The sequence below is a fragment of the Acanthaster planci genome, linkage group LG10 (assembly GCF_054643075.1).
Source record: "Acanthaster planci isolate LZ-2023a linkage group LG10, COTS_SCS, whole genome shotgun sequence".
NCBI lineage: Eukaryota > Metazoa > Echinodermata > Asteroidea > Valvatida > Acanthasteridae > Acanthaster > Acanthaster planci.
Genome location: NC_141786.1, coordinates 4,229,781 through 4,245,675, shown reverse-complemented (window position 1 = coordinate 4,245,675; position 15,895 = coordinate 4,229,781). Strand labels below are relative to the sequence as shown.

General features: G+C 43.2%; 2 protein-coding genes across 4 annotated transcripts in view; both read right to left on the bottom strand.

Annotated features, from left to right (window-relative positions):
* The window catches only part of LOC110986488 (uncharacterized), a 27,656-nt gene extending 11,764 nt beyond the window's left edge, over positions 1–15,892 (bottom strand). The window contains exons 1-8 of the mRNA XM_087142116.1: positions 15,761–15,892; positions 9,174–9,311; positions 8,271–8,366; positions 6,268–6,481; positions 5,564–5,669; positions 2,423–2,594; positions 1,368–1,479; positions 401–509 (exon numbers count right to left, since the gene is read on the bottom strand). Of these exons, the coding sequence (XP_086998242.1) occupies positions 401–509; positions 1,368–1,479; positions 2,423–2,594; positions 5,564–5,669; positions 6,268–6,481; positions 8,271–8,366; positions 9,174–9,311; positions 15,761–15,811 (998 nt within the window). The 5' untranslated portion in view covers positions 15,812–15,892. The remainder of the gene's footprint in view (positions 1–400; positions 510–1,367; positions 1,480–2,422; positions 2,595–5,563; positions 5,670–6,267; positions 6,482–8,270; positions 8,367–9,173; positions 9,312–15,760) is intronic.
* mvk (mevalonate kinase) lies at positions 9,190–15,895 on the bottom strand. 3 transcript variants are annotated; one of them, XR_015426664.1, is made up of 3 exons: positions 14,687–15,083; positions 10,591–14,148; positions 9,190–9,311 (listed from the first exon to the last, which is right to left on the bottom strand). XR_015426664.1 is itself a non-coding variant. In XM_022248385.2 (2 exons), the coding sequence occupies exon 2, from the start codon at positions 14,115–14,117 to the stop codon at positions 12,762–12,764; it is 1,356 nt and encodes a 451-aa protein (XP_022104077.2). In that variant the 5' UTR covers positions 14,118–14,148; positions 15,761–15,895; the 3' UTR covers positions 10,108–12,761. The 3 variants fall into 3 exon arrangements, 2 of the variants coding, with proteins under 2 accessions (XP_022104077.2, XP_086998244.1); XM_022248385.2 differs by lacking the exons at positions 9,190–9,311; positions 14,687–15,083 and adding an exon at positions 15,761–15,895 and having other exon boundaries at positions 10,108–14,148; XM_087142118.1 differs by lacking the exon at positions 9,190–9,311 and having other exon boundaries at positions 10,108–14,148.

Genomic DNA, 15,895 nt, shown 5'->3' with positions numbered 1-15,895 from the left:
CTTTGTTCCCAAATCCAAAAAGCTTTATAGGATTACCAAAACCAGTAATGAACAAGCCATACTGTAAGTTTATATGCACAGAAGTTCTAAAGTTATTATACTGACAAGAATATTCTAGACAAACACACACACACACACACAGCTCTATAAAATAGGCTCAAGATGAATTTAATAAACAAGTGTTAATGTTTGGTTTTAAATAGCAGCAATAGCGTATTACGTACACGTAGTGGAGGCACTTTGTTTTTGCTTCGTCTCAGTACCAACAAACAGAAGCACTCTACATGTAAACATCCCATGGATAAGCGCAACCGGCATCTCTTAGTGTGTGCTAAGCAACCAAGTGATTAACAAAAGACTCTGTGCCATTTCTGAACGGACGGAATTTTTGAATGATTACCTGAACATGTTATCTTTGAAGACAGCTCCCAGGACGAATCTGTACGCAAACCAGTCAGTGCTGTCCGCAACGTTGATGGAAGCAGGCAGTTTCAGAGCATTCAATGACTCTAGAGGGTAGGAAAAGAAATTGGCCGTGGGCTTATGGCAGTCAGGAATAATCGCGTACCCAACTTTCCCCGAGATCCTTGAAAACAAATTGAGAGAAAACACTAGAGACTTCACAGCCGCCGTAGTATCAGGCTGGGTCCGAAGTACTCGGCTGCGGCTTGAAATTACACATGATACTATGGTGCAAGCTCTAGCCATAGCCCAAAGAGCCATGTGAAATTTCAAACTGCAGCCACTTAATCCGGACATGACCTATTAGCTAACGGGCAGCATTAGAGCCCATTACTGCAGTGGCAGCACCTTCAAGCACAGGTCATGCCCATGCTTAAAAGTCCCTTGATTCAATACAACTTGCTATGATGCCTGTCTGCCCCCCGCTGATTTAAGATCAAATGCAATGATGGGACTTGATACTTCTTTTTTACATGTACCTAAGGGAAAAAACATAGACTGCTGATTTCCAGCACAGAGGAGAATTTTGGATGGTTCAGAAGGGTTCCTCTCAAAATGTCAGCCAGTCAGCCAGAGTTGATTAACCCTAACTCCCCAGAGTGATTTACTGGGAACCATACCCATTCACACAAATTCCAACACCATGTGGTAAACTGTGCACAAAAGCTGTTGGACTCTGTTTATTTTGGGTATGCCTGAACCCATGTTAAAGCACAAGCAGTTTAGGGGTACAGTACCCAGTGCCACAAATTCACACGCTTTACTGGTGTTCAATTCTGTGTGGTTAGGGAAGGTTAGGGTTAACAACAACTAAGGCCAGGAAACATCACCACAAAATTTTCTGGAATCTTTCTGGCAAAATCAAAAGAATGTTTTCAGCATTTTTCAGTCCTGAGGGTCCGCACCTTCAGCTCCATTGAGTGTGTGCACGCATCCATTACTGCAGATAAGGAACAACACTCCAGTGGACACGTGGCTGGTCTTGGCGATGACTTGTAGCTCTGGCTGTGAGGCTTTCTGCCCAAATGAGAAGAAAGAGTGGAAAATAGAGGTAACGGTAAGTTTTTAGTTTGGAGAGAAATCTTGCCGCCACCAAGCACCTCAAAATTCACCATTCAGATGCGGCCTGACAATTCACTGCCGAGTCCAAGTCCAAGTTCTGTGGTAGCTTCTACGCAAAATATATCAGGGATCAATGAACCAGGGAGAAAAATGGCAAGATTTCTTGGCAAATGCTCAGGTTTGTAGTCGAGTTGGTCAGGAGTCAGCATGGTCAAGACGACCACGAAACTGGGAATGAACAATGGCAGTGGACCCCTCACAGCTCAAATGGATGAGACATAAACAATGCGTGATTAACTGAGGAACTCCAGTTCAAAATCAAGGTTCGGGACGGGGTTACCAAAAACACACCACTGATATACAGTAAACTGCACATTTTCTGCCGAGAAAATACTCCCTGCAAGAATAGGGATGCATAAACCCAATGTGAAGTGGCTTGACCGTAACATTCTGAATCACTACAATATGCTATTATAACTGCTTGTAAAAAGTACAAGCAGTTCATGAGGTTAACGTATCTGCTAGCCTACCCACGACTCATCAGGTGGCCCCATTCAACATCAGACCAAGGAAAGGGTAAGAACAGTATGCTGTAACCTGTGTGGAACACTGGATAGATGCAGCGTAAGGAGACGCAATCAGGCTTTCCATCACAACCTCTATAACGTTCAGATTCAGTCAAAATTCACACTACACAGACTAAATCTCTATCCGAAAACGGTGCCTTTCTCCCATCATGCATCCCAGCAACATGTACTCCCTTAAATTCTCAAAATCCCACGGCTAGAATTTTTCTGAAAACAGATGTTGCTAGCCTCTTTCAATCCCCCCTGCGGAATCCTTCCATCCGTATCTCAACTGAAAAACTGCATACTGCTTCATAGCAATGAATCCTCACCTGCGCCCAAATATGTCTCAGCTTGGATGCTGCTGACTTGAAGTCGACCACGGTACCTGCCCGGTCTTCAGAGAGGCACCTGCCCTGGCCAAGAACGTGAGTGTCCAGCTGGTTCCTGAGTAGGTGGGAGTCTGAGTGCCAGGTGAAGTACAGGCCCTTCGGGCAAGGCTCACTGCAAGTTTGTTTTTTAAAACGATGGAAAACGTGTCAACCTCCTTTTTTCAAAATGCAGCCTCATCTCCAGCCTTGACTTAATTCAGGCTTCAGTTTCCATCAAATTTAGTCTTCCAAGGGAAGGAAGGCTCAGCATAGCTTTATACATGTACATGGGTGTCGCCACAGGAATTAAACTGTTTTTATTATTACCGTAACCCTCCAGAGTACTTTGGCTAGAAACCCTGCCAGATGCATCCAACTGCATCTTTTGTCGAAGTGGCTTGCCTACCCGGTGTGACAAGATCTAACAGGCCAGTTCTCCCCAAGGCCAAACAGCCTGGGAGTCTGTGGTTGCCAGTCACCATAAGATCCAACAGCGGCAGAGTTCAATGGAACAAGCTCCCATTGTGTCAACCTGGACAGTTTATTCGGCTGCTGTTGATTGCCAAGTGTATCAAACTGCATCAGACTTTTTCACCTGATGGACTTTGCTGCATCTGGCAGGATTGGGTTAAAGTTTGTAACTCTGACTATGGGTGGGAATTTACATTTAATTTGAAAAAAGTTTAGAAAACTTTCCCATACCATTTAACCCTCTTCGCACCGGGAAGCAGCTATAGCCACTGTAAAAATTGAGATCCTCAGCCTGCTTTTCCGCTATTATTCTCGGTCCACACTGAAAGAAGGCAGACCCTGGCTCTTGTATACATGTATATGGTAATTGGTCTTTGTGCGTAGCCCAGAAATGAAAAGACCAATTTTGCATCATAATCACCAGCTTCACAATAGTCCCCACTTTGAAAAGAGGCAACGGGAATGTGGAAGGGTGAGTAGAGCCGCATGCCACCGAACAATCAGCCTTTTCACCGTGTAATTCAAAGCATGCAGAGCACGCAGAGCCACAAACCGAGAATTTGCGGTTTGGCAGGTGGCCTTCGTGGCTAAGCGAGGCTGGAATTCTTGGAGTCGGCTTTCAGGGAGAAATTCCCATCGTCAAGGGGTCAAACGTTTAGCCAACATTTTACAGAGGCCGCCGCTGCCTAGCTCGGTGTTTTCATACGCATACTTATAGCATTCAATAATGCACAATGTCCAATCTATGTAAGAATGTAGACTGAAGTTGGAGCATTTAAAACAAGCAATGTTTATTATTTCCGAATTCGTTCGAATTTGTTTCTCAAAAAGTGCATGGATGCCGAAAGGGGAAAAACAGTATGTAACAGGCATCGTTTACAATTAAAATGAATGCCAACTTGCGTCAATCAAAATGTTAAACCTCTAAAAGGGGCAGTTCAATTTAAACATTTGGGAAAATCTGCAAACAGCAGAGTTGCTGACTCGAGTCATGTGACTTGGACTCAGGTCAGACTTGAGTTGCTATTTTTGTGACTTGTGACTTGACTTGTACATGTAAACACCAGTTTTGACTTGTGAATGACTTGGACTTGCAAAAAATGACTTGTTACCGACCCAAGTCAGATGCTACTGGACCGGCCCCACATATTTTTTAAACTCGAAAGCTGATGCCTGGTTCTTTTTGCTGATTACAGCTGGAACAAATAATGTGCAGCTTGACTTGTACTTGGACAAAGAGACTTGCGACTTGACTTGTGTTTAGACCAAATGATGTGTGACTTGACTTGCCTTGTGACCAAATGACTTGTGACTTGACTTGGATTTGCATATAATGACTTGTGACTTCACTTGGACTTGCACAAAATGACTTCCTACCTCCTATGGCAATTTTTTTTGTTTTAACATTTAAACGTGTAAACGTGTCACCCTTAACTCTGACAAGACCCTTCAGGGTGAAAATCTGCACTTCGCCTCAGTTTTAAATTCTGATGAGGTACACAACAGCATTTTTATGTTCCACCTTAACGTACCCTCCTTCAGTTATAGGCCTAGTTTTCCACTTCCATTTTAAATGCATGTGGAAAGGCGAGGTGAGTTCTATGTGCATTTCTGCACTTTCCCACCAAGTATCTGCGTCCGCAACACTGCACTGAGTGACCTTTCCACCCTTTCTACAATTAACCCTCACTGCCCAAGGGCTGCTGGTGGTATCCCTCTCTAATCACACAAACTCCAACACCTTGAAATCAAACTCCTACTTTACAGTACCCAATCACAGAGACTCCAACAGAACACTTCACCTGTGTGATTTTGTTTGATTGGGTACAGCAGGCTTATTGCACAATGTAAAGAGTATGGACAGGCAGTACCTATTCAAACAAACTCACACACTATCATGCTGCATATCTATACCCAACTGCTGGGATCATTGTGGTCAGAAACAAGGAAGATTAGGAAGCTTTCTATTATTACATAATCTTTAAAAGTACAATACTCATTTGAAAGTCTTGATGGTAAAAAGTGAGAGGGCTACAGTTCCTATTTAGTCAAAATCCAACACCATTATTTTAACAAGTTCCCAGTACCTAATTCCACAAATTCAAATACCTTACTGGTGTTGAAGTTTGACTGGTTAGGGATTGTTAACCACTTCCTCCCGGGGGCTCCGGGATCGGAGACGTACGGTTTATATGGGTGGCCGGGGTCTCCGAACTCGGACAAAGGAAACGGGGCCCTGTAACAAAAGACCAGGCTGCTGGGCATTACCGACATTTTTCACTCTCAAAAGTGGTGATAATCCAGCCTTATTTTGAAACCCTATACCAGGGTTTGGGGCATTGAGAGCGAGCGGATTACGTGAACAAAAGACAGTTATACAACACCGCACAATCTGGGCTCTGTTTACAAGGCTGCAGGCCTGGCTGAAATACTCGGGCGTCAATGAACGTCACCTATCAACTTAGAGTAGTGCCTGAAGATTACTTCGTGCGGCTATAAACGACCGTTAAATGAAATGATGAATTTTTGAAGGATTTTGAAAACGGAAAAAATGATAGTCATGCCGGCCCAGCATCATCAACATTGAAAAATGCCCCGGCACGAAGTGGTTAAGGTTGATCATGCATGTACCTTGGCCAAATGGTGACTGCAAATGGTGAACAGTACAGGTCACACTTGGGGCAGTTCTGAAGCAGCGTCAAAACAGGACCGACGCAGTACTTGACATCAGTGGTCTCTGTAAGAACAAATTCATGAAATATATATTGTGCCTCCTTCAGAAGTCCAATTACAAAAGCCAAATATCACAATTGGACAGATTATGACCGGCACTTACATGCACCAGTATGTACACCCTGCAAATCCACCGGCAATGTGACAAAACAGGGAGCAACACCAATCTCTCCACATTGGCAGACCTTTCCCACCTTATAAATCTAATAAGTTAAAAATCATATTTGATCTACGCCACATATAGTCAAAATAAGCACAGTGTTAGTACAAGATTTTGCTTACAACAAGGAACTTTTTTCAGTTTCAAATCCTTTGTTTTTCACTGTTTTTATTCCTGATGATACAAGGTCCATGTCATAAAACGTGTTTTGTGAAGTCCTAAGGACCTCTTAGTAATGAGGTTTGGCCGACACGTAAATTTATAAACAAAGACAAGTTGATTTCACACATCCTTTTTTTAGCAAGCATTTTCATCCTTCCATTTTCAACCTACATGTACATGTACATAAACCTACAAAAATGTACTCAGTCGCAATTTGCCAACGACGCAAACAACATCTTTGGGCATTTCATGAAATTTTCCAGTGTGCCATTTGCCTCACCAAACATGATGGTCCTGGTACAGACGCTATAATGGCAGCCATCTTGGTTGCCGCGTGACTGAGTTTCCACCCAGATCACCCGACCTCGGCTCTCGTCGATAGTCACAGAGCACAGCTCCATCTGTTGCGTGGCGGACAGGGTAATGTTGCCCAGATGCACCCACCCACCTTGGACCGAGTACAGCCACGCTTTGAGAATTCCATTTTTGTGAGCCTGAGGCAAAGTTGAATTATTCTTCTTAATAAGAGTATTGAAAGCAAGAACTACATGTGACTGTGTGGCAGGGTTTAACAAAACTCCCCTCTTATGAAAGTTGTCTGCTGAGTTAACATGTACATGTACGCTACCATAGTTATAGTGCATTTTGATAGCAAAGCAAAGGCACGTGTTCACCAGAGTACTGAAGGTGGTTACTGCAGTTTTAATGTACGGTCCAAAAAGTGAAGTGTCCTTTGGTTCTAAATGGTCAATCTGCATCCATGGTGTTCATGATAAGAAGTTACATGTAGTCTAGCTATGGACCACTCTACGATGTTTTGAGCTCTACTTTTTCTTCTATAATTAAGTAAAACAATTAGTTCTACCAGTTTATAAAGAAACGGCAAAATAAGAAACAAGATCTCCACAGCTTAACTGCTCACTGCAAGGAAAACGCATAACAATATTAAAAAGAAATGGAAATTGCAAAGAAAAATTTAAAATCACTTTAAATAGCTTCAACTCTGCATCGTTAATTGAATTTCCGTCTCTCCAAGCAATTTTTATTTTAGAAGTGAATTCAGACGGTCACTAAAGGCCTTGAATGGTGGGCATGTGAAGCAGCAATAGTGGTACCAGCATAAGCGGCGTGTGCTGGTCAAGTGGAAATCCGGACTTTCTTTGTCTGATGTGACAGTGTTTTTTGTCTGTCAATATGCTGGTACCAGCAGTTTCTGGCACATGTGTACATGTACATGTTAATGTAAAATATGCATCCCAGAAATACGTACAGTAAAAGATGAGCTTTTCTGTTCACAATATGACGTACAACATTTGTACACATGTGATGTACTTGAAATGTGATTTTGCAACTGCAGAAGACCAGAGATTTAGTTCTGTGTACCATGTACAGAATACATGTACACGAACACCCTGTCGGCCATTTTGACCACTCTACCATGTCTACATTGTGTGGATACATGTACACGTATGTATGCGCACTGACGAACAAGTACAAGTACATGTACATGTACTAGTACATGTCAAGCCCACCATCACTTGTAAATTTAAGGTTGATACCACAGGCTCTGAGAGAATATCATAAAAATACTTTCAGAAGTCTTGCCCATGCGTGGTGAGAATTACATGTAAGCTACTGTAAAACTGGGCTGCTGATGGCATGTTCCCTCCGCATCCATTTATTGCATAATAGACCCTTTGCACCAGCGGCCATGTCTAAGGGCAGGTTTTCTGATGTGAATGATGTGATAACAGAGATACAAAGACGCCTATGCCTGGTGAGGGCAAAGCATTTGAGCCCTTAGAAGGCCGCCAAGCAAAGGCTACACGGCAAAAGTGAGAACAACAAAAGTTTATTTGAATTACTTCGTTGCTACATGAAATTACGCATGACTCTCTGTTTTTAAGCATAAATTGTGGCAAAAGATCGTATAGTGCCGTGTAGCAACGCAAGATGGAGAACTTCACCGTGAATACACCTACATGTAAAACATTGTAATCACATGGGCGCCATTTCAGCAAGCGATACACCTGCGCAATGCACATAAATGCACAGGCGCAGGCACCGTGGCAGACACGTGCAACGTGGTGAGCCTGGGCCTGAGAATTACCGTGAACTGCGCAGGCGTATCGCTTGCTCAAATGGCCCCAGAGTTATCCATCTTGTGCCTTCGGCGCTATACAATCTTTGGTTGTGGCAGAAGCCACTACCACAGAGTCATGTGTAACTCAAATCCACAGCTTCGTGTTCATGTACATGTACTTCTGAGAAGGCCATACTTACAACGTAGACTGGGGTGTTCTTTTTCTTTGGAGCAAAGATGTCTATGACTTCTGATGTCCCCTGACGCACAACAAGGGCCCTTTTCTCTTTTGGCACCTGTGATAAGGAAACAACTTAATGGCTGGCAACCAATGGGCTGTGGATTATATTGATATCACTCAATCACGAACTATAAGTACAAGACGAAAACCGCCAAGCTCAAGAATATTTTGCCTACTGGGCATACATACATAGGTTCTGATAATGTCATGCTTTAAAATTCTTTAAAGGTCCCAGGTAGGGATGATCCCGAAGAAAACTGTACTGTCCAAGACATGAGGTTGCCTGTACAAAGGCCTATAATGTAGCACAAATTCCATCTACATGTAATTCAAATAGACTGGCATCTGTTCAGCGCGACAACACTCTGTAAACGGGCACTGTCTGATTACCACATACTGTACGTGTACATGTAGAGCAGGAAGGCAGGCCATCAGATGGATAATAATACCAATTTATTCATTTATAAAGCGCAATTTTCAAATGGATATGTTCAAATGCGCTGTACAATGAAGACATTAAGCGTGGAACAATGAATACATTTAAACATGGTTGAGCCGATGGCATACAAGGGCGCCTCAGGCAGCCGCCAAACGACCCACATTCACCAACATCAGTAAAGGGGAGACAGTAAGAATCGAGCCCGGGACCACAGAGATGAAGGCGAGGAAAGAACTACCGGTACCCTGCCAACCTGACTCCCCCCTGGATGTGAGTTTCATCAACAGGCAGTCCACACAAATCCCTGTTATGTAACTTCATCCTCTTCCAAGTTCAATCTTTGGTCATGACAATCCAAAACTGATTGGCAGTGAAGTTTGGGTTGAATACATGGATGTAGCAGATATTTTTAAAGTACTGTACCTTTTGATCAATGGGTGCTGTATCGAAGGCCTTCAGTGCCAGCCCCTCCTTCAGGGACACAAATAGGTGGCCGGTGCTCCCCCAGACAGAATGGACTAGTCCAGATGAGTTGTCATCACTGAAAAGATCATCCACATCCTAAGACAGTGAAAGGCACACGTGTATTAAAGCTTCCTTGTCATGGTAGCCCTTGGTGGCGAGTGGTACAAATGCACCAATGTGTGATGTTTACATTCTAAAAGGCCAATATCTGTAGATCAGTAAGATACATGTACACGTACAGGTACTCAAATCAAATCCCAGTTCCTTAGACTTACCGGTAAATCCCTGACCAAAATTCATATCAATGAAACAATTCAAAGTCAAATCTATCTGCCTCGAGCAGAAGCACCCCTTCATCGGTTGAAAAAAGCTACGTTGGTCAGGAGTGTTCAATTTGTTGGTGGTGATGCGACAGTGACGCTTGCAAATTTCCTAGTCTCTCGTGAACCAGTTCAGTTCCAACAATTAAAGGAGCCTCTGTTGCTATGAATAGAGCGCCCTCTCCTGGTCCAGCTCGAGGCGCATTGGGTAAATATGATCACATTTTGTGTTCCCATATCTGGAATGTCACAGTGCTGTAAAGTGGAAGTCCGTTAGGCATGGCAATTGACATTGAAGGAAAAGGTTTTGAAAATTCCTTGTAGAATGCCCCTCCCTCCAACAATCATGACTACAGTACAGAATTTTGACAATGGACTTTGAATAAGAAATCCTATTAAAACACATGTAGGAAAAATATGCCTCTTTGTCAATTTCTGAAGATGGAAATTTGGAAATGGATGTAAAGAAATATTGACATGTCTCACTGTTGAATTCAGTGTACAGTATTGTATTGTACCTGTAGTGCACAAAATGGACAGACATTATTTCATAACAAGTTTGAACTTACATGTACAAAAGAAGAAACTTCACTTTTTTCTTCTAACAATTTATTTCATTGAAATTATTCTTCACATGAGTATACTGTTACAAAAGTTGGGTTTCGTGGCAGTTTACATACATGTAAATCACATTCCATGATTTCTTTATACATACATGCACTGGTACTACGAACATTGTACATATTGTTATACTGGTCACTGCCTGTTGGTAAGGCTGTGGTTTGGAATGGCAGCATTAACCACTTCATGCCGGGGCATTTTTCAATATTGATGATGCTGGGCCGGCATGACTATCATTTTTTCTGTTTTCAAAATCCTTCAAAAATTCATCATTTCATTTAACGGTCATTTATAGCGGCACCAAGTAATCTTTAGGCACCACCCTAAGTTGACAGGTGACCTTCATTGACGCCCGAGTATTTTAGCCAGGCCAGCAACCTTGTAAACAGAGCCCAGATTGTGCGGTGTTGTATAACTGTCTTTTGTTCACGAACCTGGCTTAGTGCACTGCTGACCTCTTTTCAATAGGGGCCAGATTTGTGTGCAGCGGTGCTGTGTGGCTCATCTCTGCGGTGGTGGAGCGCTTTTGTCCCCGGTGGTAATCCCCTCGCTCTCAATGCCCCAAACCCTGGTATACGATTTCAAAGCAAGGCTGGATTATCACCACTTTTGAGAGTGAAAAATGTCGGTAATGCCCAGCAGCCTGGTCTTTTGTTACAGGGCCCTGTTTCCCCGCCTTTGTCCGAGTTCGAGACCCCGGCCACCCATATAAACCATACATCTCCGATCCCGGAGTGGTTATCTTTATAACCAGAGGCTTACATTAACATGTACTGTATGTGCCAACATGGCTCAGAATTTGTTTCACATGTAGCTTTTTTCACAAAAAAAGTAAGCTCTTTAATGTCAGGAGCTTGGCATGATTTCCAGCCTATTTCAGTTTGGTTTCATCAGTAGACCTACATGTAATTGAACAAAATTGACAATTTCACATGTTTTATGTAATATCTTCTTGAAAAATGGAATTTCTCTCATCTTCTTTTGAAATAAAGATCATTTGCAAACTCCTAAATTGAACACAGGCAGAAATAAAGATTGGAAACTAGCTTAGTTTTTACTGTTTTTGTGGTTTTTCCCCCCAAGGAAGAAACCCCAACATTTACAATTATGCTGTGTTAAAGTACAGAGCTACCAGGTATTAGAAAATATTCATATTTTGCATAAGCTACTAACCCTAACCTTTCTACCAGTAGGTCCCTCAATATCTCCCAAGATATTTTGTAGGATTTTGTAGGGTTGAGGAACCACCACTTGTTACAATGTATAATTTACACAGGGCTTGATGTCCTTTGAAAGTTTTGAAGTTGAAAGAAGGTGCAGTTGGCTTGCTACACTCTGAAAGATGCAGAAAGGCCACTACCAGGACTGCTAAGCAATTTAGGGTTTAGGGTTAAGCAAGTATAAAAAAACAACCTCCATCAGCTTTATCTCTAGTAACTTGAATACACGTACAGTACCACAGAAATAAACAAACAGACGATTGGGCACAATCACAGGACTGACCTACAGTAATCTAGTAATACTATTTAAAGCCATTATCTGATTTTCATTTCCAAAAATAAATGTAAATGCTATTGTTGGAGTGTAAATCTGCAGTTCAAACCTATTCCAAAAGGGGCAAAGAGTACATACATGTAAGAACAAATACATGTACATGTACATGTACACGTATGGTGTCTTCAACAAGTCCACCTTGCAGAGTTCTACAAAGTGCTCAACCAGTATCTAGGACTGAGTATACTACGTGTGTGTTGTACACTGACTAAAGTGATTTCAGCAGTGTACCTGTACATACACGTACATGTACAGTTTTCTACCGGTTTTTAAAAAGACAATCCACAAAACATGTAAGCTTATCACATTACAAGTTTATAAATTAAACTTACATACATGTACACTTGTAACTTAACAACATGTACATGTACATGTGCCACCTGGAATTTCAAGTAAATTATGCACTGCTTGCTCATAAATGTATCCATACGTATACACGTATTATACAGTACACTATACATGCGGTACATGTACAGTACACATGTGTACACATTCCATGCCTACAACAGTCCTATTACTGTACATGGTCAAGAATACAAGTAAAGCACACGTTATAAGGTGGGTGTTTCCAGTACATTAACCCTAACACTCCTCAGTACTCCAACAGGTGAAGGATTGAGGAGGGTTAGGGTTAAGACAATACACTCTGTGCAACACAACCACTGGAGTCTGCAGACCTCCTTTGCTGAACAAATACATGTAGTCACCCCACACAGTGTACAAATGTATGTATGTCCACTGATCTGAGTAGAGCACAAGATTTTAGCTGCACACTGGTACATGTACAATGTATCCGTACATGTAGCCTGCCACAGATTGGGGACCTGAACATTGTAAGAGCTGATGAGAGACAGCAGCTGCTTTGAGAATGGTTTGAGCAGCAGCTTCATGGTAATCCACCTGCATTCTTCCAAGAAGACTGTGCACGCTACAAGTGCATGTAAATCAACTGGATTCTGAAATTACATCAGAGACATCTACATGTATATGTACATGTACAGTATGTCCATGTTTATGTACACGTTAAGAGTTGTGTTCATCATATTCATGTCTACAGTTTCCCAAGAAATGTCTCTGGCACATTAAACCCCATTTCCTTGGCCCGGTTAAGGTCTGCATGGAATGCTACACCAACTCCGCCAATGCTGGTCTCCCACAGGTCGTATCCCACAGCTGCCACCTCTTCTCTGACGTGCATCACCGTGTCTGCCGCCGTGTCTGGCCTGAGGAGTGTCAGCGCACACCCACCACCGCCCGCACCTGTCAGCTTGGAGTGGAGGCCAAACTTGGCAGTCAGGGAACAAAGGGCCTCAAGGGAAGGATGTGAAACTCCCAAGATCTCCAGAAACTTCTGATTCATGTCGATCAAATCTTCCAGCTGACCATACAGAGAGGTTGTTTGGTCGGCTTGGACCTCAGTCCCTCCTACTGTTGGGGCTACCTGGTCAGCTGGCTGCTTTGCTGAATCTGATTGGTTGCTTACTACTGTGGGATTGGACCCTCTTTCCTTTTCTGGACCAATCATGAATTCTTCGAACAGGGATTGGCACATCTGAGAAATCCCCTCAATCGACTCCAACACTGGCCCAATGACCTCTGGGAATTTCTCATATTTCTTGCGTACACCTGCAACCAGAACCTTGGTGCTACGTGGTATCTTTGTGTTGATGAGAAGAATGCGCAGGTTGGGAACTTTAGAAAGGGGCTGGATGGCCTTCCCTTGGTAACGCAGAGCACCACCATACGTACTGACAGCATTATCAATCCCAGAGGGATTACCATGAATTATCCTTTCAGCTTCAAAAGCCCAATGATTGATTACATCTAAATCCTCCTTATTCCATGATCGCTGGTTGAGTCCATTTTCATCCACAGGCGAGGTTATCCCAGCTTGAAGCAAGAAGGCAGCAGACAAGCACACAGAAAATGCAGCTGAAGATCCCAATCCCGCTCCAGTTGGGAGCTCGGAGGTCACACTAACCTCCAGGGAGGGAAAAGCAGATGCTTTACCTGACCCGAGGACAGACAAGTACAGATACAAGACTGCCAACACTGCAAGATCCCTGGTGCTCCCGTCTTCAGAGACACCAGTGAACTTTTTCATTTTGGCTAACAGCACCGGGGTGGGCGGACCTGCATCACCAGCCTCTCTCTGCCCTAGACACTCAGAAAAAGTCTGAGCCAGTTCTTCGGTGTTCCATTCCCATTCCAGACCGATGTCCAGCAGTTTGAAGGAGGCAGTGGATGCTTGGACAGTGGGACGCAGCTGTAGGAATGTCCGTAGGTTCAGGCTCGATGCCAGGGCTGTCTTCCCGTAGACGACTGCGTGTTCTCCATGAAGTATCACCTTCCCTGGTGCAGACACATTGAAGTCTCTCTTCACTGTTGTATCCATTGCTTTCTTCATTGCCTTGCTGGTGGCTAGTTGCTCAAATGAACTGGCGTTGGGAAAGTAAACGATAGGAGTAAGGCTGGAATGACCTACATGAAAGTACCGGTTGCCTAGAGCATGTGCATGCACATGTACGGTACATGTATAGATACATGTAAGTGTACATGTACATGTACCTCTTTTGCAAAGTGTACAAGAAAGGTTAAAAGTCTGGTGTGTGTACGTGTAGGTACAGAATTTGCACATTAGCACAGTACTGTTTGCACTGAAATGAACATGTACTTGTACACGTGTACACGAATGCCAAAAACTAATCAGACTCCGAATCTACACAGAACAAAGTCTGCACACCGACAAGCACAGTTGGACAAGTAGAGTACTTGTAACTCGTAGGATTGGAGTGATGTTCAAACAAGGCATGATGATACCGTATGATTTTACACATAGTTTTGGCAGAGCAAAGAGGCCACTTTTTGGTCTGCTTACTGAACACAAAGATTTCTAAGCTGCAAAGGGACACCATGCCACGTTTCTTGTCTGCTCTAATACACAAAATAACAGTACAGCATGCTGAATATTCTTACAAATTCATGTACAAGCCTGTACATGTGCGTGCCCTGTTAAACGTCGTGAAGGGCCCATGGCAAAAAAGGCTTGTTTACTGTGGGGTTCCTCTGAGTGAGGCAGACGTCGGACCCCCCCAGTACTGGGGATAACTCTGTGTGTCAAACAGTGTTACAAAATTTAAGGGTTACAATGTATTAGGCCTACTTGTAGGCCTAAAATGTCACCATTTTCACAAAAAGTTCCTTGACCATGTTGACATTGACACAGTATGCATTTTTATGTTATTCAAATATTCATTTCACTAGTTCCCTGTTCGTCTATATATTATGCAAGCACAGACTCTCAATGTGATGGGAACCAGTTTCGTATAGTGCAACCTACATATGTACATGTAGGCTTATACCATTACCAGAGCACCTGTCGGGTGCCTTGAAATCCGACGCGAGAATTGTTTGGGGCGGACATAGGACCCCACAGTTCTGGGGCCAACCCCAGTCATAGTCTAGCTACTACCGGTAGCACTGCATAGGTCTACCCAAGAACCTACTTTACGTTGCCATAGTGGACGAGAAACTCTACAGTTCTGTACTGCCATCTGGCCATGACTGCATTCGAACTGCTTCAACATGGGGCCAATTTCATAGCGCTGCTTAAGCGAACAATTTGTTTAAGCTTGAAAAACCTTGTTTGACAAATCAGGGTACTAGCCAAACTTCTGCTGGCAATCCAAAGCAATAGGGGCCTATGGTATTGGCCACTCCCAGGCTATTGCTTTGGAATGGTATTTAGCCTACCTCAGTCTATTAATTATTAAGTTTTGGTTAGCATGACAATCACAAAGAGTTTGAGCTGGTAACCTTTATTTATTAAGCAAGTTTTATTCGTGCTTACGCAAATTCTGTGATAAGGCAGCTCTACGAAATTTGCCCCTGTCCGAAGCTTTGAATAGCCGTCTCACGGTCCCCGCCCCTGGAAGCCAGAACGACGAACATGGCGAAGAAAGTCGTGCGTGTGAGACTGTGCCAGGGCCAGGCACGCCAGGTGAACAAAACCGATATTAAACAAGCCATAAAATACGTTTGTCGACATACCTTTTCTCTTTCAAGTGGAAGAACAGTTTGCACTGCTGCAATCTCGAACATAATTTCGCTGAATACGCAAAATCTGGTACCAGCTTCTTCTATACCTGGTCCTCCCCTCCATCCACCACAGTCCACCGACGTTGC